The 25,835-nt window shown below is 43.4% G+C and overlaps 1 protein-coding gene across 2 annotated transcripts in view; it reads right to left on the minus strand.

Moving 5' to 3' along the window:
• FGFRL1 (fibroblast growth factor receptor-like 1) overlaps positions 1-25,835 on the minus strand; it is a 167,721-nt gene that overhangs the window by 86,256 nt on the left and 55,630 nt on the right. For both annotated transcript variants that reach the window (NM_204456.2, XM_025149470.3), the window contains exon 3: positions 1,802-2,074. In NM_204456.2, coding sequence (NP_989787.2) covers positions 1,802-2,074 — 273 coding nt within the window. The remainder of the gene's footprint in view (positions 1-1,801; positions 2,075-25,835) is intronic.

Consider the following 25,835-nt stretch of genomic DNA (forward strand, 5'->3'; position numbering starts at 1 on the left):
GGTGGGAGCTTGCTATTTCCTTCCATAGCTGTGTGATGAGGCCCCAAATAACTGGTGTTTGTGCTCAAGGCTTTTCAGTGCCAAATATAATGAACACTATTGTTCTTGATACAACTTAATTTGATAATCCAATTTCCCTGACCAACTGAACTGCAATTTTTGCCTCAGTCTTTCCTGAATACAAGTCAGCTTTTACCCCGTGCTTCGTTTTTCCCTCTCATTTCTTTCAGTCATGCTACCAAGGGCCTTCTTTGTCTTACAGACGCTGAAAAGCCATTTTGCCTTGGAGTAACAGGAGCCAGCTTGGACCCTGAATATTATAGAAGGCAATGGATGACAGAAATTAAAGATTTTGGCTATGTCTGTGTACAGCACAAGCATGACTGAAGCAGGTTCCTATAGCATTCTCTTCTCCACACTAAACAGTCTGGAAGCCATGTCCAAGAGTCTGCAGAGGCATTAACATTTATAAATGATTTCCACTTCACCCTTTCAGCTCAGAGTAGCAATAAAGAAAAGGATGAACAAGGAAAGGAATGTCTATGAAGAAAACCAAGCTACGAACAGTATGTAAGCTATAAGCTGGCTTTTACAGTTTTATATCACTGATGCTACAGGAGTTGTACAGCAAGAGTGTTCCCTCACCTAAGTACCTCTTTCCTGATAAGACACGTATGTTCTGGTTTCTTTCCCATATTGGCTTTGCAAAGTGCATTCACCAAGAATCACCCTGTTATCAGGTGATAATCCTATACCAAGCAGTGTCAAGTGTTTGCTACATGCTCTGAGTCCATAGCAGTCCTCCTACTAAGAATGAGAAGAAGAACAAATTGGAAAAAAACACATAGGCCGAGCGCCAACCAGCAGGATGGAGCCCTAACTTCATCTTCACTTTTACTATCCAAGGAGAAACAGAACTCTGTGACCAGATACTGGGAGGCCTGACCTGGCAATAGCATGAGCAAGATGCCTTATTTCCTCTCTCTCTGTAATATTTCCCTTTGCTCCTTCAGTATCCACCAGCATGTCAAGTGTAATCCAAATCCAGCCTCTCCCCAGCTCTTTCCCTCCACACAGACAAAGGGTAACGAGCACATTTCTGTGGCAGCCACACCAGAGGAATCTCTGATTATCAGGAGAAGTTTCTCTAGGGACCTTCAGGAATGCTCACCCCAAAATCCCATCACCAGGCCAAGCAAGCCCTTTGGGGCCAGTCAAAAGCACAACCAGAGAACCCATGATCACCAAGTTGTTACCCAAAGCTTTTTCAATCCTGCCTCCATCAAGTGAATTTCTCAGCAACTGAGCATCCCTGAGTCATATGCTATCTCTGAACCTTGTTTCAATCTAGATGTTATTACTCCTAAAGATAACACTTTGCACAGATAGTACATAGATCTTCCATCTGCACATTTTTTTATAGGCACCTTAACGTTTGTTTTGAGAACCACCCCCTTCCAACAGCAAACATAAAGATCAGTGTGACCTCTCCTTATCACACAGCCTTTCCCGTGTGGAATTCACTGTGATCTAGACCCTAGTGACTGTTGCATCATTTCTGTTTATTTGTAACCTTTGGCACTGTGTAATCTTATCTGCCTGCAGCCGGCTGCAGCAGAAGATGTGCAGCAACACAGCCAGCTCTGGCAGTCCTCAAACACTGGAAGGGTCCGGTTAAGAGCGGAGATCAGTCAATGATTAGCAAAGCAAATCTGCAGTCACTGACAGCTACCCAGAAATCAGCTCTCCCTCCCCTCCCTGCAGAGAAAGTGAGGCTTGGTATTCCTGTAGCTTTACTCACCTATCACGATGAGGGTGTAGTTCACGTTGGTGCTGCCGAAACCATTGGTGGCTTTGCAAATGTAGGTTCCTGCATCTTCACTCTCTACCTCTTTGATTTTCAGCCCTTGCTGAAGGATCCGGAACCTTGTCCAGCCACTGTGGATGGTGCGTCCATCCTTCATCCACATGGTGAGGGGTGGGGGATCGCCCTCAACCGGGCACAGGAGCTTGATGGTCCTGCCCAGCCTCACAGACTGACGGTGGATCACTTTATCGACAATCCTTGGGGGGCCTAAGAAAGAGCAGAGAGAAGTAGAGCTGTTACTGCTTTTGCCACTGATACAGCACTAGTTTAAAGGTCAGCCATAAATCAAGGCCCTACATTGACTGCCACATAGAGATACAGCAATAAGAGCTCACCAAGAACGTTTTAGAGCTAAAAATGCAGGTGGTTATAAAGGGGTACATCAAGAGAGATCCGGGTTTGTGCAAAACCTGAAGCTACATCTTCACCATCAGCAGCAGCTCACACTAATCCACAGCTCTAACACACCAGGAAAGTGCAAACCTCTCTTCCTTCCCCAAAGCAGCTTTTCTATAGCAAGAAGAAGCTCTACACACAAACTGTTCAGCTGTATTTGGTAAAGCAACTGTAGTTGTTTTAAACTTAACACCAATCCTAAAGGCAAAATTAGTAACAGCACTGGTACTTAAAACAAAACACTGCCCCCCTCAAAAAGTAATAGCCCTTTCATGTTGTATGCACAGTAATCCCCTTTAATAGTCACCACATGGGCTTTATCTGAGACACGTAAGCCTGCAGTTGTCAGACATGAAGCATTCATTGGATAATGCTTCACCAAAGCACAGCACAGCCTGACATGTTAGCACTGCTTGCAGTCCAAAAGAGGATATATTCATAAACTGCCTTTGCAACCCTGCTGGATTCTCCCAACTGTCAAATGTTTGCTCTCTGTAAAAGGTGATAATCTCATGCAAAACAGAGTCCCTGATACACTACAGAGTGAACACAGTATTTGCCATGTGATAACAGGATGCATCTGGACTGGCCAATATGTAGAAAAAGCAGTGATGAAAACTCCAACGGTAGTGGAGTTTTTAATGGTCCCATAGCTGAATTCAACCTGGAATTTCTTCCCCAGGCTCTGAAAAATTGAAGCAGCCTCTTTTTCCCGCATCTGTCTTTTCATTAATCAGTCCATTGCACAAGCTCCCTGCTCAAACTGCAATAGCAATGCTCTTCCCAGAATACTGCATTAATGGGTGTGATAATAAGTGCCCTGCTCTTGCATAAGGAAAAAATATTTTGCTAAGGATTGCTGATGCTGAGTTGCACCCAAACCCACAAGATGTTTGTGGGATTCAAAGCTGCTCCTTCGTGTTTTGTTTCTGTTTCTAGTGTTTTGCAGGATAGGACTCACTTGGGACAAGCTACAGAGTTCACATTTGCACTTCCTCATGACTAATTCCTATTATTTTAGTGTCTGCCAGAATTTTCTCCAGTATGACTAAGGCAGCACATACAGCCCAGTCCAGGAGTGACTACAGAGCTGCTGTCACAGTTGCTCCCATGAATTTCACAGCTTTGCTGGTGAACAGAAGTGCTGCTCAAGCTGAGAAAAGAGTCAGGAATTAGTGCGAAACTCGTTAATTAGCTCAACGAAGAGCCTGGTTAAAACAGCGGGGCTTAGCTCAGACACTGATCTGTTGAAGTCCCAAAGAAGGGATATATTGAGAGCACTTATCCTGGAAAACTCACTCCCAGGCAAAGATCCCACCGTCACAGCACATCTTCAACAGACACATGTGGAACAGGATATTGGAACTAATGGTACACCAAGGGGATCAGCAAAACACCGTGAGAAATCCTGCCTGGTCAGAGCTTTCTGAGCACTGGAAGTCACACTGTTGATACTTTTTAGTGTGAGGAAACTCCAACCAGCTCTGTGGATGGGAAAATAATACTGAGATCCTTTGAATGCTGATCTGACACAAGCCACGTTGCTGAATCTTTTAAAGAAGAGATCCAGCCACCAGGAGGGATTGTGCCTGTTGGCCTAAAGAAGAGGAATTCACTCACACCAGATGAGGATCCAGTCCCAAATTCTCCTACATTACTCAGTGTAAAGAAGTAGAATTGTCCATACAATTTCAAAGCTTTGCTGAAATTCTGAGTTGCCCTTTGGAAAGGTTCTTTCTGACTCAGAGCCCCGCCAAGTCAAGTCAAACTTCAAGAGTAGCTTCATTACAGTCTACTTGCAAGCCAGGAAACTACTCTGTGCATATTCAGATTGCAAAAGCAGACCTATAATTAGTGCTGGGGGAAAATGTTTGGTACGGGGCAAGCAGGGACAGTGGAGAGCGAGCGCCCTCCTCCCTGTGGCTCCTTCAAAACCCCTTTCCTTCCGACATTCAGGTTGACTCCTGATGAATTTTGAGACCTGGAGGAATCAGATAGTTTCCCAGTCACGTCATAAGCCTCGTTGAGGCGGGCTGCACAAGCAGCTCTCCTGACGGCACCGGGGTTGCCCCTGGATCTGTCACATGGTTGGGTCAGCGAAACGCTCAGTCCTCCTAAATGCCATTTTCCTTTGATTGACCTTTCATTCTGAGGAACTGTTGGATCACTCTCAGTCACAGGATCTTCGTGACTCACAGACCTTCGTGACATTTAGTAAAGGGTGTATTTCTCGGAGCCTTTCAGCCTGAAAAGCAGAACACCGGTGGGGTCCTCTGCAACCCCTTCCCCCCTCCATCAGCCCCTCTGGTGGCTTTTTTCTTGCTATGAATTTTTCTGGATACAGCTGCACACACTCCTCAATACCACATGGATGCAGGCACGGATGCTAAAGTCTCACTTCTGCTCACTGGTGCTGTAAATATTCCTATCTAATTACCCATCATCTTTGTATTAATAACTTTCCACGGAAACACTATTCCCCCTCTGCAGTCAGTGCCTTCACATATACCAGAGGCTTCAGAGGCCCTGACAAGCCAGCGAGAGTCTGTCCTCCCATAGATGTTTACAGCAAAATCAAATGTTGATATTTGTATCATTGAATGGCTTGGGTTGGAAGGGACCTCAAGGATCATCAAGCTCCAACCCCCCTGCCGCAGGCAGGGCTGCCAACCTTCAGATCTAATACAAAACCAGGCTGGCCATCACTGATCTCTGTCCATCACTGATCTCTGTCTCTCTAACATACCAGCATCTTCTGAGTCTTATTTCACTACTTAGCTGTGCAGTCCTGCCTTGGGACTGCAATAGAGACAGATAAATGCTTTTCAAGACAGGATACATGTTGGCACATCTCACGGGCAGTGTTTGGAGGGAAGATAGTGGGGAAGGGGATACACATTTTGCACAAAGGTTTCCTGCCACATCCCCTAGCACAGCATGACATACCATGGAAATCCCACAGCATCCAGACAGAAACATATTCCCCCTCCAAATCTATGCATTAAGCTGCCCAGAACTGCTCAGGCCCTCTGTGATTTCTATCTTCCACCTCTTTCTATCTCTTCTATCTCTAGGGCTTCTCTATGGCAGTTCCATCTTCAGTTAAATTAAGTGAGTAAAAGGACAGAGTAAAAAGATGCTATGCACGCCAGTATCTCACATGAACCACTGGTACTGAAGAAAGCTCCCTAGCTCAAAGAATCATCCCATAATATCCTGGAGTGCTGCTGATAACTGCCAGCTCTCCCATGGCACTGATCTGATGACATCCACAGGCTGCTTCACATGCAGCTGCCAGCAAATGTAAAGGCTGAGCCCTGGGTGCTGCCAACTCCTCATCCTTTGCTGCTGCTGGGTGCTGCTGGTTTCTTCTTCATGCTACAACATTGACTTGAAAAGCTGATGCAATCACTCTCCCAGCAGCCAGGGTCAAAGTTTCAGCCTTTCTAGACCTCAGTTTTGTGTTCTCCACAACCAGAGGTGATCAGATGGATTTGAGGATCAATACCCTACAGCTACTTGTTGTAGTGATGTTCTCACCTAGTTTGTGGGTTGGGCATTCCAACAACACCAGAAGAGCTGCCTAACAAGTCTTTAGAGGATCGTTTCAAAACTTGAAATTATTTTGTTAAGACATATTATTAAAATTTTTAATGTAGACATCTACCAAAACAGACTTTTTAATGACAATATACAGTATTCTTCTAGACCAATCCCTCTATCCGTACACTTAGCTATCACCTGTGATCCAATTGCCATGTGCCAGGACCCATGGGCAAAAGCACAACACTGGGTCCTTTCAAACAGAGCAGGAGAGAGCAGTGCTTGTTGTTCCTGGTTGGAAATTCTGAATTCCTACTCCATACCTCCCTCATTTCTTAGCCACTGGGCAGTGCTTCTTGAAATAGACCAGCTTTTGTAAGTGCTGAGAATCTGAAGTCTCTGCTGCTACTGCAGTGAGAGTCCTTCACACAGTGCTTTTTCCATGGGATGTGGGAGAAGAGCTCAAAGGAGAGGCCCCAGGTGGGTATTCCACCAAAACTGCTGAGGCAGGTTTTTACACACTTCTATAGCTGGGAGACGAATAGTGGGGAGAGAAAACAAACACCATTCCTCGTATCTTTCAGCTCTCCATTCTGCAGAGGCAGCTCTCTATGGCTACTGGGTGCCGCTGAGAAAAACCCTTTAAGCCACGCCAGGCTTGCAGGGTGCAGCTGACTTCACAGCCCAGGCAAACAGAAGGAGCTGGTGCAATAAATTACACCCGCCCTCAACACAAACCCCGCAGGGGCTGGTCTCCTTCATTCCCCTTGTCCTCAGCCCTACGGTTTGATGGATTAATTTCTTAATATTTGGGCTGAGGGGGAAGGGTGGGGTTTGACATCCATGGATGTGACTTGGGAAGAAGTGACAGGAATGCAGCTGCCTTCCCTGCGCCTGGTTGTTATTCTTTCTCCAAATACAAACTAAATATAACTTTGCCCCATACCATTCAAATCATTTTCATTACTAGAAGGGATCATGCCTGGAGTTCCAAGGGCCAGGGTGCAATCAGGCTTAAAATATAATTTAAACAGTCCAGACCCTACATTTTCCACCAAGTTATTTTCCTGCTTTTAGTTTCCCCATCTGCAAATACATAGGAGTACACTCAGAAAGAAAGCAACAGTCCCAACCAGATGCCAAGTTTTCTGTTCAAGATCATATAAGCCCAGTCAAACATTAACAAGGAAATGCTGTGATCACCTCGTTTGTTTTAAATATTTCTGCTCGTGTACATGCAGACAAGTGTGCAGATTTGTTTGCCTCATTTACGAATACAAGCAACTGGAATTTCCATTCTGCTCCATTATATAAAAGACAGATCCTACACCTGTCTTACTGAACAGCTGGGCAATTTTCAATTTATATCCGGCAATTCTGCTCTCTACTATCCTATACCATGGAAAAGCCCCACTTGCTGCTGTGTTGCTGACACTACTTTACAAACATTCCTGCTCTTGTCCCCAGTGCTTGGAAGAGTTGGTTGTTGCCACATCTTAGCAAAGGGGTTATGTAAAACTTAAAAAGCCTCCCTGCTTTTTTCCAGGAAGCAGCAAAAACGATTTCTAGAAGTGTATTTAAGACACAACAGTGGAATAGGCTGGAGCTTCCTGTCCACATTTCTCACAGTCAAAAACACATACACATGTAATTATATTTTCCTGGACTGCACTGCAAAGTTCACGCACTCATTCAACTCATGCATGTAGTAAACATGATTTATAGCTCTGTGTGAAAAACCTCCAGATATATGGTGTTTTGATAGTGACTCGAACCTAGCACTATAATTTAGTAACACCTAGCAGTGAAAGCTAAATGATTTCCCACTCCACATTCCTAACTTTCCATGAACCCCTTTTACTGCTAACCTGGGGAGGAGATACTGCTTCTACAATTGTTTGGACTTAGACATGTTATTCCTTGAACTAAACTGCACACTAACTTCAAGCTTCACATATGGTGAACACACCAGCACTGACCCACATCCTAAGAGACCGTTTGCCATGATACAGTTCAAAGTGAACTTTATTAACACATTAAACATAATTACAAAGAGGAAATTCCAAGGAAGGTCAACCAGCCCGGACAGTTTCTTGGAATGGAAAGTAATTTATAATATCCACATACTGTATTGTAAAGTTTATAAAGAAGTTAAATAAGTTTTAAGAGCCCCATGGGTTAAGTATATTTTATTATTTAATACCAAACACATTCACGTTCCATGAAGATAAGATTTCTTTTGAAGTGCTGTGTTAGCGAATTAGCAAAGTCTTTTACCACAAAGCACCCAAAACTACCCATCAATGCATGCAAGGAATTAACATCAGGGACCACTGTGCCACAAACAATGTGTGTCCTACACAAAGAATACAGCAAAACACAGGAATCTTCCACTATGACAGTGAGGTGAAGGAGTTGGACAAGGGCCACTAACCAAACCACTTGTTCAGTGTGAGCCCAATCTCTTAAACCATTTGACGCAACATTTGGCCTTCACTATACTCATCACTGCCAAACTTCGTCCTCCAAAGTCCTCACTGCAAGGGAGGCTCATAGCAGAAACAATTTCTGTCACCTCTTCCATGTTTCAGAATTAACATGGATGGTTGGAAAGAATCGTCTGAAAGTCAAGTTTCAAACTTGACTTGGTTAATTTGAGGAATCCAGCAAATCTCTGCTCTGAGTAGGGGTTTAACCCATTCTAATAGTTATTTGCAATGTCAGCATGAGGTTTAAGCACTCCTTGCACTCTTCGCACATTATAATTACCATTATTTGCATTGGCAGTCAAATTGTAATGTTGGGTTGAAGGCTCACTATGCTGAAGGCTGGACAAACACCTACCAAAAAGCAAGTCCCACAGGGAAGGGTTTACAAGCAATGATGGCAAAATCTTAATTAACACTATTATGTGTTCCTCAAAGGTCCATGCTCAGCCTCTACACAAAGGGAAGCCACTACATGGAGAACAGAACTGATAAAAGTACTTTCTGATGGAGATAGAAGCGGGTTGGACTAGATGATGTTCAGAGGTCCCTTCCAATCTCTGCGGTTCTGTTGATTCTGCGGTTCTGTGAAAGCTTTGCCTGCATGCAACATTAGCTATTGGCATAAGCAATTTACAGGAATGGTGAACCCAACAACTTTTCATATTTTTGAATCAAAAGTCTGCTTTTCCAAAAGGTATGCAGTGGCCAAGCAAAGAAGGGGTCAGCATAGGGGTAACTGGGCCACATGCTTTGGTATGCGACATAAAGAGATCAGATTAGATGAGCTAATGGGTCCTTCTTGGCCTGAAAACATTGGCGCCCACAGACAAAAACAATGCTTATCAAAAACAATCAAAAGATTAAAGAAAAAAACAACAGCATCTCTGCAGAACAAAGGCTCTTAGAGAGAAGCAGAAAAACACCGCAAGTATTTGCTGGTCAGCCATGATGAACGGTCAATCTTAGCTTTGAAAATTGAGGACTAGTCACATGAGCAAGCTGTAAGCCTGGGCTGTGCAGCTGAGCCCAACAAGACAGAGGAAACAGCTTTATAGATACGTTTTATGTCAAGTAAAGTGGCCTATTTTCTCTTTCTTCCCTACCTCTGCGTTAGGAACTGCTTCTCTGAAGAAATGGATATTTATTGATAGCACAAGAAGTGCTTGCCATGTTTTATATGAGTAATAACCAGTCCCTTGAGTGAAGGCTGCCAGTAAATTTTCTACTCTAGATGTTCCAAAAATGAGAAAAAATAGAATATTTGGGAACATGTTCCATTTAATTAAGTGCTCTGCATACACATTTCACCAAGATTTAATATAGTAGTTATTGTATGTTAAACAATTGGCACTTGATTATTGCATAGATTTATTACAGTCCAACAACAGTAGATGAGATACGTATCTCTTACATGGCTTTTAAATCCTTTGAGCATATGTTTTCAATAATCAGTTGGTATTTATTTAACATGAAATTACCATTTTATTAAATTAAATATGCATAGGTGACATTCAATTTCAAGTGCTGCAGACTATTTTTTCAGCAGCAAAAAATAGTAACTGTATCCCTTAGGCTTTGAGGTAGCAAATGCAAAGGAGAGTTAGGATTACTTCAAATTACTTTTGAAGAAACAGCCTTTGCATGTTAGAAGGTTTCCCTTCTAGTGCGGAAGAGAATATCTTATTTATTGTTTCTTAAGTGCTGCCAATAGACTCCACGTGGCCAAAAAGGGAGGACTAATATTTTTATTCTGAGGCTAAAATTATACTGACAGTGCACTCCAGGTATGTAGCACAATGGATAACCAGAAAACATTCTGGAGAGAAGAGATAAGTGTGACAAGGGTGCATTGGCACTCATTCCCAAGTAATTTGCCTTCTTCATTCCCATTCAAGAAGGCGAGCCTAACTGAATAATGACATTCCCAGTTAGCCTTTTCTAAAAAATCCAAGTCACTAAAACATGTTTTCAAGGTTCTGAAATGAAAATGCTTTTTTTAGCCTCCTGTTTCCAGGCAAGACACACTGCCTGATGCTGGAAGAAAGCTAGAAGTCATCTGGCCTGAGTGAGGCAGCACAATCCAGAGCCCAAGTGAAAATCCTGCCCAATAGCTCCAACCTGCTCTCCCCAGAGCCAGCCCAAACTGCCAGTGCCTCCACCACAAATTCCTGCCAGCACAAGGCATTTGTTTGCTTACCGTACTCTCTGGGAAACAACCCAGTCAGGTAGCCCTGTATTAGCTAGTGGGGTTAAGCAACCCCAAATTTAACAGAAATGCAATTGCACTCCTCCCTTCCAACTATGAAAATCCTGCTCTGTGAGCCCAGTGCACTTCCCAGCCAAATCGCCCACCATCTCCAAAACATTTAGGAAAACAAACCAGAGATTCTGCAAATCTCAGTTTAGTTCACATCTTTTGTAACAATACTCCCCCTCTAAGTCACCACTTGCAATCAGGTTCCAAAGCTCAAGGCTTCAAGGAGAGGCATACAGTTCTGAGCCAATCTGCTCAATTTTTGTCCCCTTCTTTGTCCCCCTGTTGCCATGTAGTACTCTGTCACTCAATCTTTTTATTTGAATGCTTGTAGAAAAAGGGATGCCAAGGTTCACGTTCAGTGATACAACTTCCCCTTGAGCCTTGGTAGTCAATATTTAACCCAGTCTAAGCACAGTGTAAGGTTTAATAAGTAATTAGCCATTTCCCTTATAGACAGATGCTTGTGTGAGAGCTGTACAAGCAGGAAATTGTAAGTGTCATTGTTTATGTCTGCAGGGAAACAGAAACCACGATGGCTGACTCTGTGCCATATTCAGGAATGATGTGAGCAAAGATCTGTAAATAGCAGGTTTGCCTTCCTGCTAATCCACAGCAGTCTTCAGCCACACATCAACACAGGGACCTTCTTCATTTGTATCCAGAAATTCGGTTTTCCTAAAAATATTCTTAAAATAATAATAATAATGATATCCTTTAAAGAACAAAATCACAGAAGAGTTGATACTCTTCCATCCATTGCTGGTATTCATGGCCATTCCCAACAGACAAGGCAGAAAATGTGTTATGAGGGCATTGAGGGCACGGATTAGAAGATAAAAAAAGGCCTTGAATGCTCATTCTTGAATAGGAGACATTGCCAAAATGTCCATACACCTCTTGCTGTCAGAACATCAGTGCCAGTGCCCTACATGGTCAGGCTGCTCTCTGTCCTCAGTTTGCTTTGCCCTTGTCACTGGGGGTTTCTAAGTTTGCTCACCACAAAAACGCGGTAACAAATGTTTGTTGGTGACCACAAAGAGATAAACACCGTGGTATTTAAAAACTGAAGTTATTTTTGGAGGCTTCTCTGAAACAGAAAGCATTCCTAGCTGGATGGCCACAGAGCAGACTTAACACTGGCATGTTTTGCAGAAAAGCTTTTCCATCAGAAAATGACTTTTTTTTTTTTTGTCCAGATTTCTCTTTCAGTATTTGCCACTTCAGAGCTTTGATGAGTAATGATGCAAAACAAGTGAATAGAAAAGTCTGAATTTTGGAAGTGTATAGATTAAGGAATAGCGATCTTTTTTAAATGCACAGCTGCATCACCAAAATATGAAAATACATAAATTAACAAGCATGGATGTGTATATATTCAGATCTCATATATATAATATATATATAAGAAAAAGGAAACAAAAAATCCTCATTTTGCTCTGGAAGAAAAATGCAAACCAAAGCTGACAATCCACCTGCCTCTGAGCCAACAGCAATCTACATTTCTGACTGCAACCACTCACAGTTGCTCTACCAAAGCCCTCTGTCCACTCTATGTGTGGTGGAAGTGCTCAGAGCTATCTTCCCTCTCCAGATTGAATACTCATTATCAGGGTCTACCTTAAGTGTACCCTTGGATCAGGTGTCTGCTTTAAATTGAAATTCTCTTTCATTCCCACCAATTATACTTCAGTTCAAGTCACAGAGCTGTAGTTGAGCACTCAGACTGAGCTGCTTTTGTATTAAATTAAAATGCAAGATGTCCACCAGTTCAAATGGGTACATAATCTATAGGATCAGCCATGGGCTATTTTGAAGTGAACACCCATCTGAAATGAGAGCTCAGGTCCTCAGCACCAAATGCTTTACTATACAGACCCGGTCAACTTACCAATCCTCACCACTTGCTAATGCAGATACAGAAAGAAATTGCTAGTTGGGTGCCTGGTAAAACAAAAGCAGAAGCTGTGCTCTTGGATTTCCATTAACAAGAGCTTGGTCTACATGAGCAGACTGGAGCTAATCCAGAATAAACTCCCCAAATGCCTGTAGTGTGAACATCACCTCCTCAGCACCAAATATTTCATTTTCGAGATCTACTCCTGCTGTGCTATTCCATGGCCTAACTTTGACACGTCTGTACATCTCTTCCAGGAGGGGAAAATACTTAAAGGCAATTTAAAAGAAAGTGTTCACATAGGTTGATTCAGTGAAAACATACATTATACTCAAGCAATGCCAAGTCTTACACATATGAAAATAAGGAAACCATCAATGAATTCTTATAGCATTCACATCTGGTTCCTGCTCCCCAGACAATGAGGCACGCACTACCTGATGCAAAAGTTTGGTACTGGCAGAAGCAGGGCTTCTTAGAGCATGAAGCCTTCACTCCTATAGAATAATATACTGTCAGGTCTCATTCAGCCAACAGTCTCGACTTCAGATTATACCCAAAGGAAAGCAGATAATGGATCAACCCCGGCTCAGTGCCACAGCACAATATTAAAACGCATGCTCATACCTGCTCAAGTCCATGCACAAGCAACTTCATAGAACCATAGGATAGCAAGAATCATTTGAGTTAGAAGACACCCTTAAAGGTCAACTAGTCCAACTCCCTGCAATGAACACGGACACCTACAGCTCCATCAGGTGCTCAGAACCCCATCCAGCCTTGAGTGTCTTCAAGGATGGGGCATCCACCACCTCTCTGGGCAGTTCCCAGTGCTTCATCACTCTTGTTGTAAAAAACTTCTTCCCTATATTCAGTCTAAATCTCCTCTCTAACAGTTTGAAATAATTTCCCCTTGTCCTGTCACCACAGACACTGACTGCTAAAGAGCCTGTCCCCTTCTTTCTTAAAGCCCGCCTCTAGATACTGAGAGGCCACTCTCAGGTACACTCAAAGCCTTCTCTTCTCCAGGCTGAACAGCCCCAACTCTCTCAGCTTGTCCTCAAAGGAGGGGTGTTCCATCCCTTGGATCATTTTTGTGGCTATCCTCTAAACGCACTCCAACAGGCCCATGTCTCTCCTGTACTGAGGACTCCACATCTGGATGCAGTACTTCAGGTGAGTTCTCACCAGCACAGGGCAGAAGGGCAGGATCACCTCCCTCGACCTGCTGGCCACACTTCTTTTGATTCAACCCAATATATGGTTGGCTTTCTAGGCTGTGAAGGCACACTGCTGGCTTATGTCCAGCTTGCCATCAACCAGTACACCCAAGTCTTTTTCCTGCTGTTAAAACTCAAGTTACCTTTGCCAAAGTTATTGTTTATAGCTAGGAGTGCCAGATGCTTTTCTGGTGGCTGATTCGAACACAGTATCTATGCATTTCATCTGGTGTGTCTGAAGCTCTTCTGCACCACTTGCTGCTCAAAAACTGCTTCACTTCATTTGGAGAAAAGTGCTTTCCTTCTGCATCTATTGCATAGAGCAATGTGGAGCATCTCAAGATGAGCAGTATTACAGAAACAGCACCTAATAGTGGGTATACCATGCCCAAATCAAAATGCCAAAAATAAAAATTTGAATTAAAAATCCATGGAAATTCCTCAAACTACCCAAAGGTTTTGGAAATATTTCTCCTCTGCTGAAGATCCCATATCTATACAAATCTTCATAAGCAGGAAGATGGTGCTGATTATTATCTGACGTACGGCTAAAGTACAAACACTATGTTGGTAGTGCAGCTTTATTCAAACTGCAGCTCCCGAGCATGCAGTTTTGTCAGCATCGATTGCTCTGTAATATCAAATGATGTCATGCCATTGGTGGGCTGCGCACTGGTACATACCGTCGTCTCTGTCAGGTAGATAGGGCTACCCTGGAATATCAATCAGTGAGCGCTCCTATTACCTCACAGTCTGGTAATGCACAGTCCCCGCTGCCCTCTTGCATGTGTGCGTGGGGGGGGAGAAACTTGGAGAGCCCAGCAGCTATCTAGTGAATCTGTGCATGGGGAAATATTGTCTCGGCACAACCCCGCATCATGTGTGTGTGCGTAACCAACACACACATCTCAGCAGCTGTCAGCAGGAATTCCTCCTGGCTGCAGACTGAAGCGTGGCCATAGGTTGGCTCCTCGTAGCACAATGCACAGCAAAGTCCCCATTCGGGGGAAGATTTCTGACTTTCTCTGCAGAAATACAAGTTTCTACTGTTGTGACGAGTTGAACTTATTCTTAGAGAGGACGCATCACTTCTGTGCTGCATGCTGGCATCTCTGAGTAAGGAGGCAGGAGGTCACAGCCTAAATTCAAACAACACAGAACCCCTTCCCGTTACCTGTAGTGGACAAATCAACACTTCCCTAATCACCTGCTAATAATCCCTTAATCTTTATTGCATGTAAACTCCAACCTTTTCCCAACGGCTGTGCCATGATAATTGCCAATCTGATTATAGTGAAACCCCACTGGAAGACTCAATGATAAAAGATGGATACGTGCAAAATCAATTTGCTGTATCAAACAGTACCACAACTGCCTTCAAATACCGACAAATGAAAGATTGTTTAAAACGTTTTCTATCTAATAATCAATTTGACTATCTGACAAAAGACAAAATTCACCTCTGAAGGGAGAACAAAGGCACTGTTTTACATACAGAAGAGGATCATTTTATGACTAAGGAAGAAAAGGCAATGTAAGAAATTTCATCATCACAGGCTATATTAGAAGAGTGAGAGGGCAAAATACAAGAGACCAGACCAGATGAACTTGGGCTCAAAACACCCCATGCAGGAGCTCAGACTCAGCCATTGGTCTCACCTTTGCCTCCAGATGTCACAGTAAGAGCAACTCAGGAGAGGCATCTAATATTCATCATGATAAAAAGCAGTAATCATCAGTAGGGTTGAGCAAAATGTGCTGTATTTTGATCTGAGATAAACTGAGCTTTGGGCTGAATTGGCCCCAGTAGTAGAGGTGGCAGGCTTGGTCCACTGGGAACAGCCTGAACTCCATAATTGCAAAATGCAGTGGTTCTTCGCTTTAAAAACAATGGAAATAAGACACAAAAATAAAATATCTTGGCAAGAGCTTATCCTCACATCACTTTTCTACAGTGGGTAGAAGTAAAACCGAAGCCCCCATCATGTAATACACCAAAAGATACAGAAAAATATTAAGTGAAATGCAAGCAGAGGCCAAACTAACTCCCGTGTTTCATCCATTGAAGGGAATTTGCCAGCATTCAGAATTTTCTTGCTTGTGTCTTGTGATATTAGGTGCTTGTTTCTTAATGCCTCTTTCGTGAGGGCATAATCCCAAAGGTGAATCTCCTGTTTATTTGAACAGGAGAGGAAATCTGTGACCTTTGTGATGATGAAGAATCACTAAATGCTCTCAAACCAGTAAGCAAATAAATAAAATCCCATCTGTTGTAACATTCATGATATTCAAGCTGCAGCAGTGGCTTTCTGGGGTTTGACCAAGGAGTGCTGCGCGCGCAGGATTAGTAACGTGAGTGTTTCCCACAGATGCGTCCCATGCGATTTATTCAAGCATCTTTATGGCATACATTAACAAAAAGCTACACTGGCTGCGAGATCCAATAGCTATAGGATCTAATATATCTTACACTCCGTTCGCCACATAGGAGATTATAAGCAGGTGCCTCTCCTAGGGAAACTGGTATGCGACAATCAATAGGAAGCTGGCTCATATCCCCAGATGTTTGACATTATGGGAAGAGGGGAGAAAGAGAGACGTCGGGGTCAATAAAACCATGCTACTACTCTTGCAGCACCTACAGTCCAGGAGGGACTTCGGTAGCTCAGTTCTGCCATTGATAAAAGTTTTACAAGACCTCTGCTCTGAAATCAAAGGTCTGTTTACTTAGCCTTTGCTTGCTGGGCTTTAGGATAGTGCAGGGAAGATCAAAGCTGAGACCTTATTTAACACATCCAAGTACACAACCAGCAAGTCTGTTTATGTTGGATTCCTACATACTGAGTGTGCTGCTGTCTGTCAACACTTCAGGCTCATTTTTGGCAGGGAGGGATATATTCAGAAAGGCCCTACAGATTTTGGTCCTATTGAAACAGAAGTGAAAGTTAGAACAGGGAGCTCTGAAGTCAGAAGTGAACTCCTTGCAGGAAGAAAGGAGGAGATCTATGGTCTATGACAGGATGGGTCCCTTCATAGTTTGCTTTCTTGTGCTGATGGGAGCAGCTCATGCAGGATTGAGTGATAAAGCAGTACCTGCTTCTTCTTCGCTTGGTTTTACAGAGTATAAAACATTATAATGAGAAAACAAACAAATAATCTCATAAAGGAACGTGTAGAGAAGACCACAAAAATTTTAAGCTGGAAGTTCTTCCTCGCACTGTCCTATCAACAGTACTGACCTTTAAAAACAGGGAAAAGTAGCAGGAAAAACAAGCTAACGGATAAGGTAGTACCTTAGGTCTTTGCATCAAGTCAGGTGGTAATGGTCACACGGGTACTGAAGAATCTTCAGCCACCCAAAGGGATATCTCCTACCTGTGGCAGTGCAGACCGTGGGCACCTTACAATGAAGGGGGAAAAGATGGATGCCTAGAAGCATACACAGGTTTCTTTTAAATCAGCCAGAATCTTCCCAGCCTGTCAAAGGGATGTTTTCCCTAACAGAACAGCACAGTCCACTTTGTTCCACCTTACTGCACCGCCTGTAGTCAGAAAACTTCACCTACACCCGTAAGCTTCTGCCTCCCCCACCTTCTGGCTCTGATATCCAATCCCTTCATACACTTGTAGACAGTTATTGTCCCCTCAGGTGTCACTTAGCCAAGCTATACATACATTTACAAGCAGCTCTTTTAATCTTCTCACATAAATCAGTTCCTCCAGTTGTCTGATCTGATCATCCAGGCCTGTCTCTCTCTGTCCAGACGAAAACCTCGCCTGTCTCCCTGACATCTCATGGATGTTGAGCTGTCAGCTCCAGCTCAGAGCTCTTAATCTTTCTCCCCCTCCCCACCTCCTTCCTTAATTGCTGCATACACTGTGACTGTACTGCTGCTGGATTTTCCTTGGCTTTTCCTCTGGCTACCCACACCCCAACACGTGCCACCATTTTGCTGTAGCTCACTGATAAACCCTGGCCCTGGCTCTCCATCCACTCACTCACAGTCTGCATCCATGATCCTGCCACATTTCAGCAGGCATGATGAAGCACAATTCTTGCCTCAGCTGCACTCATGTTTTCTAAGCCCCACTTTGGCCACATCTGCTTATCTTGGCAACCCTGTCAATGGCAGGGATGCTGAATCTCAAGGATCTTGAAGCTCTCTTCCAAGCGAAGTCATTCCGTGATTCTCTTCATTTTGAGCTTTCCCTTACAAATGGCTGATACTTTGCTTCATTGCAAAGGCCCCTAGAATCTTAAGGGTTGGAAAAGACCTCTAAGATCAACTAGTCCAACCATCAACCCATCCCTACTACGCCCAATAAACCACATCCCTCAGTGCTACAGCTATATATTTCTTGAAAACCTCCAGGGACAGTGACTTCACCACCTCCTGGGGCAGCTCTCCTGGTCTTGCTTTCAACAGCACCTCTTCATTGTCAAAGCTTTGTCCACCTGACCTAGAAGTCCAGGCTCTCTCCTCCCATTGTTGTTTTTTTTTTTCTTCTGTCTTCAAACAACATCACTGGTGCTTTATGCCAAGCTGTCTGTCCCATGTGAGAGCACCTTCTCTGCATTTAAACTACATCCTTCTTACAGGTCCCTGAAAGGAGGTTGTGTAGAGATGGGGATCAACATCTCTCCCAGACAACATTAATAGAACAAGAAGTAACGGCCTCAAGTTGCATCTCAATGGTCTTTTCCGACCTTAGTGATTCCATCTTCCTTCACTCTGTGCCCCTGGCAGCAATTTGGGCACAGCCTGTTTGTGGTGCCAGTCAACAGCTCTCTCAGCAGGGTGAAGGCTCTGAACACAACAGTGACGCACATAAATCACAGTAATCACCACAGCTTCACTAGCACCTCTCCACTGATTATCCTCACTTCTGCAACCTCAGCATTAAAGTATAATTGCATTTTAACAAGCTTCATTAGCACATTGCCTTAGTCAAGCTTAACGCAGCCCAAGCATCCAAGGAAACCTCATGGTGCTTCTTTTCTGCTCAATATAATTTTCAAGGCTTCTGTAACCTGATTTGTTAGGAATAACCTCAGGGCTGCAAAGCTTTTCTTCTGCCATCCAGCAATTAAGAAATAATTTGTCACAGAGCAAGTCGAGCTGCAGGGCAGGGAAACCCTGTGCAATACAATGAAGCTATGTAAACCCCAGCCCTCAGTGCAGGAACCAAGTGAGCATCCCTTCCCTCCTCCCTTGTTAGGGAGAGAAATGCCTGGATGCACCCTGCCAGTGTTAGCCAGCTATGGTTCTTGTGTGCTTTTTCAAACACTGAAGAAAGCTAAACTGCAAGATGCCAGATCCCAATGTTGAAACCCCATTGTTTGTTTTTAAACAAAAGCTGAGAAGAGAAACGTTAGTTTCTTAATAAGAAAAAAAATAAGCAATGTTAAGTGGTGTTGCCTTGGACTGGCCTAATTTGTGCACACTGCCATCCACAACAACATGAGGTGCCCTGGGCATATGGTGTATGTGCCATAGGATTGAGGACGTGCTCCTGCACAGTGAATCCCAATCAGGGTCACACTCTGCAAATAAACAATCACTGATGGCTCAGTAAATGTTCGTGTAGCCCTGGGCAGATACACACATGTACAGACTCACATCAGAAAAAAAGAAAGAATGGACAGCTCAGGTCTTGGTAGAGCTCAGTATTTCTATCTGGCTAAACCTTCACTAGCTTTAAAGTCTTTAAAAACTTTCTCCAGTTATGTCTGTGACATAAAAGTCAAACACTTTCCCAAGCATTCCTGGAAAGATGCTTCCCGTTTCATTGAGGGAAAGAGGGTATTTTTAAATAAAAATGCTCACTGTGTATTAAGCTCAGTCTCAAAACCAGAAGTGGTTTTGCAGATGGAGGTTGTTACCTGTTTTTTTTTTCCCTTACTATCCACAGTAGTCAGATTAAGGAACTGCTAGCAAAGTTCAGCCACCGTTTCCAAAGCCATACATAGGAAAAGTGTGGCAGTAGTAGAAAGCTATAGGGTATCAACTGCTACAGGGCCCCAAGCAGCTGTCTACGAAAGCAGAAAACATGGGGTTAATGGCTCTTTTAACTTTTCCTTTTAGCACTTAAAGACAACTGAGGGCTGGCATGGAGATCACCGATCACTGTTGGAAATTCTGCGTGCAAAGAGACAGCCCGATCTTGAGAAGTGTGGGTAACACCCAATTCCCATTAACGTAAAGGGAGATCAAAGATGCCCAGCATTTTGTAGGAAATTCTAAATTTATAGACAGGTAGGTTTGCTTCTCACTACATAAAAGGGTTTCTCCTATCTATACATCCATGCCTTGTAATTTTTCAACTTAAGCACATAAAGAAAAGAGGTGCTAACTATTTGATGTTACAATAGCAGGTTATGCAGGAGTATGTACTTCTCTCATTCTACCACCATTATTTTAGCATTTGGAGGAAAAACTTCACCCATCCCCACCTTCCTCCCCCCTTAACCAGACAAATAAGGCATTCAGCTCGTCTGAATTTAAATTTTTATTGGAGCTGATCCAGCAACCAGAGCACATTGCTAGAAGCCAAGGTCCCGCTTCCTTCAACACACCTCCTTCATTCTGACTCCCTGCTTTTGTACTGCTTCAGTAATTTCAATCTGTGGTCAGGGACAGGGTAAAATTTCAGCTATTTCCCCCCCTTAACTGCACAGAACGGGGCTTGCTCTTAAATCAAAAGCCCTACACCCTAAACCTCTGGTTAAGTGCTTAACTACAGGCAAGTCTTTGAAAACATCATGGTTTTTTTTTTTTTCCTAGATATAGCTCTGAAAACCACAGAAATAAACCAACTTCTCAGGAATAGCAAAGGTATTCAGAGGAAATTGGGGAGGGGAGCACACAGAGCTGCTCCACAGTGCTTTTTTGGCCTGATCCTCTGAAACAGATGGCATTACCAGTCCTCATCAAGAATGTGAAATTTCCTCCCTTATCCTCTAGGGCATGAGAAAACACTGTTAACTGTTCTGGAAGCATTAGGAGCAGACAGCAACAGGAACCCAAGCAGAAGTCACGTTTCTGTCACTGCCTTGGTGAATGACCACCTTTCTGCATGGGCTGGTGTGGGCTCCCTCATATATTCTGCAAAGATTTCTATTTTCTCCTCTCTGTGTTTTTCTTCTTTTTTCCCCCCAGTCCCTCTCCTCTAACAAACAGTAATTCAAGAACCACGATCAGCCCATTGCTTGGCTCCACGTTTCTCGCGTGGGCTAAAATTGCCTCCAATTCTGCAGCATGGTTTGGTGAATTTATTTATATTCTGCGTTCTGGAGATAGACCTCACATCTTGCCAAGGGCTAGAATGGGTCTTACAAAAGGAACACTGACAAATATTTATGGAACCTAAAGTGAAACTCAAGACACTGTTAAAATAAAGTTTGCCTTAGTTTTTTTTTTTTTTATTTTCCTGAAGAATTGACCTGGCTTTCTTGGCAGAAAGACTAATCCAAATGCTATTGGTATCTTAACAGTTCATAAGAACCACATGCTTCAAATAAAGCCATTACTATCAGACACGCTGAGTGGTTCAATTAAACAAATATGAAAATAGACACTTCATCCTGCTTTAACTAAGTGGGATCATTTCACTCCTGAATCCAGACTGACAATGAAAATGATATAGTATTTATAGAGTAGCTTTTTATCCTGAGGGATCCCATAGGATTACACAGACCTTGCTTCACGCACTACCAAAGATGATGCCACTTTCAGGGATGAACCCATGAGCTGTCCTTCGGCCTCGAGTGATGGCACACAGCAGTTGAAATGGAGGAGTGGAAGGGAATTTCACATTCAGCTGAAACTATAGAAGGGAATTTAGGCAAGCGGAATGGAGCTTGTTTAGACTGGAGCACATCCAGCACAGAGGAGGTATAGCGCTCCAGTGTTTTGAATATAAAAGTTAAGGCAAAACAATAAGAAAAATCTGGTTTAAACTATCCACAGAATTTAGAAGAAAAAAAAAAGTGAAAGTCCATCCCGTAGAGGAACAGTTTCATTCTGTCCCACCACTTTATTTGTGCTTAGGAAATTCTCCAGAAGGTGCTACTGTGTGCCATTCCCTCCAAGGATACAATAATCAGTACTAATATTGATACAGGACACTTCATGTATTAAAGGCTTAAAAATGCCTTGATCTGTAATCACCCACAATTCATGAAGAAGAAAACGTGGTGTCCACCTACATCACTCACGGGACTATAACAAGTGTTGCCAGGATCATAGAATCATTAACGTTGCAAAAGGCCACTAAGATCATCCAGTCCAACCATCAACCCATCACCCCCAGGCCCACTAAAGCACATCCCTCAGTGCCACATCTACTCTTTTCTTGATCAGCAAGATCCCTGCTGGCATCTCTTCCCCATTTCCCATTAACTGCACTACAAATATAATCCAGACCAGAGACAGAGTGACTTGCCCAGAGCTGCCCTGCAGGTCTCTGGCAGCAGCAGGAATCCAATTTTGATCCCCGGTGCTCTACTGGTGATAACTAGAAGTTGCATCTCCACAATGGGATATGCTCCCTTCCTGGGAAACCTCAGCCATGCATGAGGAGCCCAGTAGACCTTGGGGTTTTCAAACATAGTGCTATTAGCTGGCCAAGAAAGTTGCAGTGAGAGGCTTCTGTGGGAGAAGAAAAATGAAACTGGTGATTTGTGGGGAAGCACTGTGGCAGATAATGGTGAAGCACAGAAGATCCATCATTTTAATGAGCCAGGGGCATGGTAACATGACACAAAGTCATGAAGGGATGCACCAAAAGTCAACTACAGCACTAAGGTTTGCAGCAAGGCTACTTCAGCACAAAGAGTTCAGCATGTGGGCATGCTTATGCAGGTACGACCATAAGTCCCATCAATGTGCAGTGTTGAACTGTTGTTTTTCCTTCTCCCACAGGTTTTACATATGCTCTCTTCTTACAGTGTCAGTGTTCTTTCCTCCAATTCACAAAGACATATCAGAAAAGGATCAGCCCTGTCATCATTGCTGCAAACATCCCCCCAGCACATGTGTGAAAGAAACACAGCTGTGCAGTGTGAGCTTCCTACCTGGTCCCAAAGCTTGAAGACCTGGCAAAAACCTCTCTGCAGAACAATTAGAGGAAAGCACAGATCTTATAACGCTTCTTTCTTTTTATTTTTTTTTTCTTTCTTTTTCAGTTCATTTAGCCTAAGTAGAACAATCAAGGCTGTCCTGGCAGCATACTCAATTCTCAATATGTAACCGCTTAAAGGGAGAGGACAGATACTGCAGAGAGATGTCTCAGGAGAAGAAATCCTTATACAAGTGAAAGGGATTTCTTTGGAGTAACTGTTTTAAAACAACATAAACTTGCTTTTTTTCCTCCCTTTTTCTTCCAGTACTGGACTCTGAACCGCTCTTTCCCTAGCCAGCAGTTGTTCACACACTTAATCCTCTGCTGTTCAATGAAACTCCTCAGGCAGATAAACACCAGTGGGAGGAAGGGGCTGGCACTCCAGGTAGAGCACTGCTTTCGCCTTGGAGGAAAATGGAATAGGAAAGAAAGAAAGGAAAACCCTCAGCCTTCAGAGATGAGCAAAGAGGGGGAAGATGTTGCATGCTGTGTGACATAGAAAACTTTCAGTGGCACTATAATATGCCAAGATCTATTCTCTTATTCATATACATTTTAGGGGTTTTTCAGTACTCACAAAGCTTGTACCGCTGACAGCAAGGAATAGAGCATAGCTGTATACAGACTGCATTTCCCTGCTGAGACGGGGCAAACCGTGCTCAGATGTGGGCACCCATGAGCAGGAGTGCAGAGCTCAGACGGGACCCTTGCAGCAGTAACAGACGTGCCCAGCTCCAATGTGTCATCTCCATTGGGGTGGTCTGGGAGGACTCCATATTTCCTAAATAACTCTATTCCTATGTGAATACACTGCTAGCAGTGAGCATAGCCACATCATCCTGCAAGCCTGTGACATTAGAAACAAACCCAAGCTTCAAGATCTTGTGGCTAGTGAGCTTTTGGCAATGCTAGCTTTCGAAGTGCAGCCTTATCACCCAGGAAACCATCCACAAGCAGGTGGATGCATCTTTAGGGTGTCTCACTGTGCTCTGCTGGTGCATCTTCACCGTCACTACTAACATAAAGTGACCCATGTGGCAACAGCACTGCCACCGCCTGCACAGCCCAGCCTGGAGCTCCTGCTAATCCCCCTGCTAAACTCCTCAGGCACTGAGAATGCCTGACAGCTACTGCCGCCGTGGAAAAAAAATGGTAACTGTCACCGTGAATGGAAAGGCAAGGGGAGGAGGGAGCATTTAAACGTTAGAGCAAAAGGATGAAGACAGTAAAAGCTATTTGAAATCTGTTTTTCTAAATCAAAAAAAGATCTTTCTCAAACTTGGCTGCCTGTAATTGGTTGCTCTGTATGTGCATGCCCGTGAACAGTGCACACATACGTATGCACACGCACCATCCAGATGTGAAAATGCATGCGTGAAGATCAGGACATACCAGGATCCCACATACCCCAAATGCATGAGGGTATATTGATGTATAGTTGATGAAGGGGAACTGGGATAGCATTGCATTAATGGAGCATATGGTGCTACTCCACAGCCACAGGGCTCCCCTCTGTAACTCAAAATCTGTAGCTGGTATATAGAACCTACGTTATAGTGGCATGACTCCACACTCAGGGAATAATTAAGACCTTGTCCAGGCTGCAAAATCTGGCCCCATCGTTAAAAAAATAAATAAGTGCTGTTCAGCCAGTAGCAGCAACAGCAGTGCTCTAATGCAAGACTGGACTCAGCTGTTTCTCATATTGGATCATATAACTGCTCAGAGCCGGGTTAGAAATTACACTGGGAAAAACTCCCACACCCTGACACTGCCCCTCTTAACAATGGGCTAATTGCAGCTGGGCGAGGGGAAATGGCTTTCCAGGCTCCAGCAAACTCTCTGAAATTTCAAAAGGATCATTCTATTCCAAGGAGGGGTAACAAGTAATAATGAAAAGTAAGAACATCAGGGCTTTCTCAAAATGCTAATCTAAGAATATTTTCCTATCTGGTCAAATGTTATATCAGTGGTTTGGGAAAGTTTCATTTCAATCCTGGCAGCTGCTATTTGTTTTGGAAGATTTGGCTTTTTGTTACAAATGGACCTCAATCACACACGAACTATTTCAAATTTTAAAATGATGGCTTTCATTTGAAGAAAGTAAACTGCAATCACAACCTCCCTGGGAGAGAGACAATTCTGTTCCTACCATTCTTCATTTATACAATTGGCTGTCCTGATCCAAGACAAAGCTCCCCAGGCACAGTCGTGAAACAAGATAAAGCAGGATGGTTGGGTTTTAATTTCTTTTGTTTTCTTCTCAGTGGACCTGATGTGTGACCAAAATCAAACCTTTCCTCAAAGTTTCACAGAATCTCAGAGTTTGGAGGGGACCTCAAGAGACGATCGAGTCCAACCCCCCTGCTAAAGCAGCTACCCTACAACAGGTCACATAGATAGGTGTCCAGATTTGCCTTGAATAACTCCATAGAAGGAGACTGCACAACCTCTCCAGGCAATCTGTTTCAGTGTCTCATCACCCTTACCATAAAGAAGTTCTGCATGTTACTATGGAACATCCTACATTCAAGTTTTAGGCCATTGCTCCTTGTCCTATCGTTACACCCCACTGAGAAGAGCCTGGCCTCATCCATTTGCCTTCCACCTCCCTTTAGATATTTATAAGCATTTATAAACATAAACCCAATGGTGATACAGGAGCATAAAATCATAGATCATAGAACGAAAAAAGGTTGGAAAAGACCTCAAAGATCATCAAGTCCAACCATGAACCTAAGGCAACACTGCCCACTAAACCATGCCCCTAAGAATCATATCTACATGTTTCTTAACCATGACCCCACATTTCACAGTGGTTCATGGATGTTTTGTTATTCCAATCTGCTTCTGCAGCTGCATACTGGTACAGCCAACAGCTATTCTTCTAAGACTAAGACTACATAGGATTTCATGTAGACCGTACTTTAAAAAGGCAAAGTGACTCCTTCCCCTACATGGTGATGTGAATGAAAGACCAAATGAATTGAATTCTTTCAAGCATAGAGGCAATGAGCCGTAATGCAGAGCAGCACACCAGCTCCCT

This window comes from Gallus gallus, chromosome 4, assembly GCF_016699485.2.
Source record: "Gallus gallus isolate bGalGal1 chromosome 4, bGalGal1.mat.broiler.GRCg7b, whole genome shotgun sequence".
Lineage (NCBI taxonomy): Eukaryota > Metazoa > Chordata > Aves > Galliformes > Phasianidae > Gallus > Gallus gallus.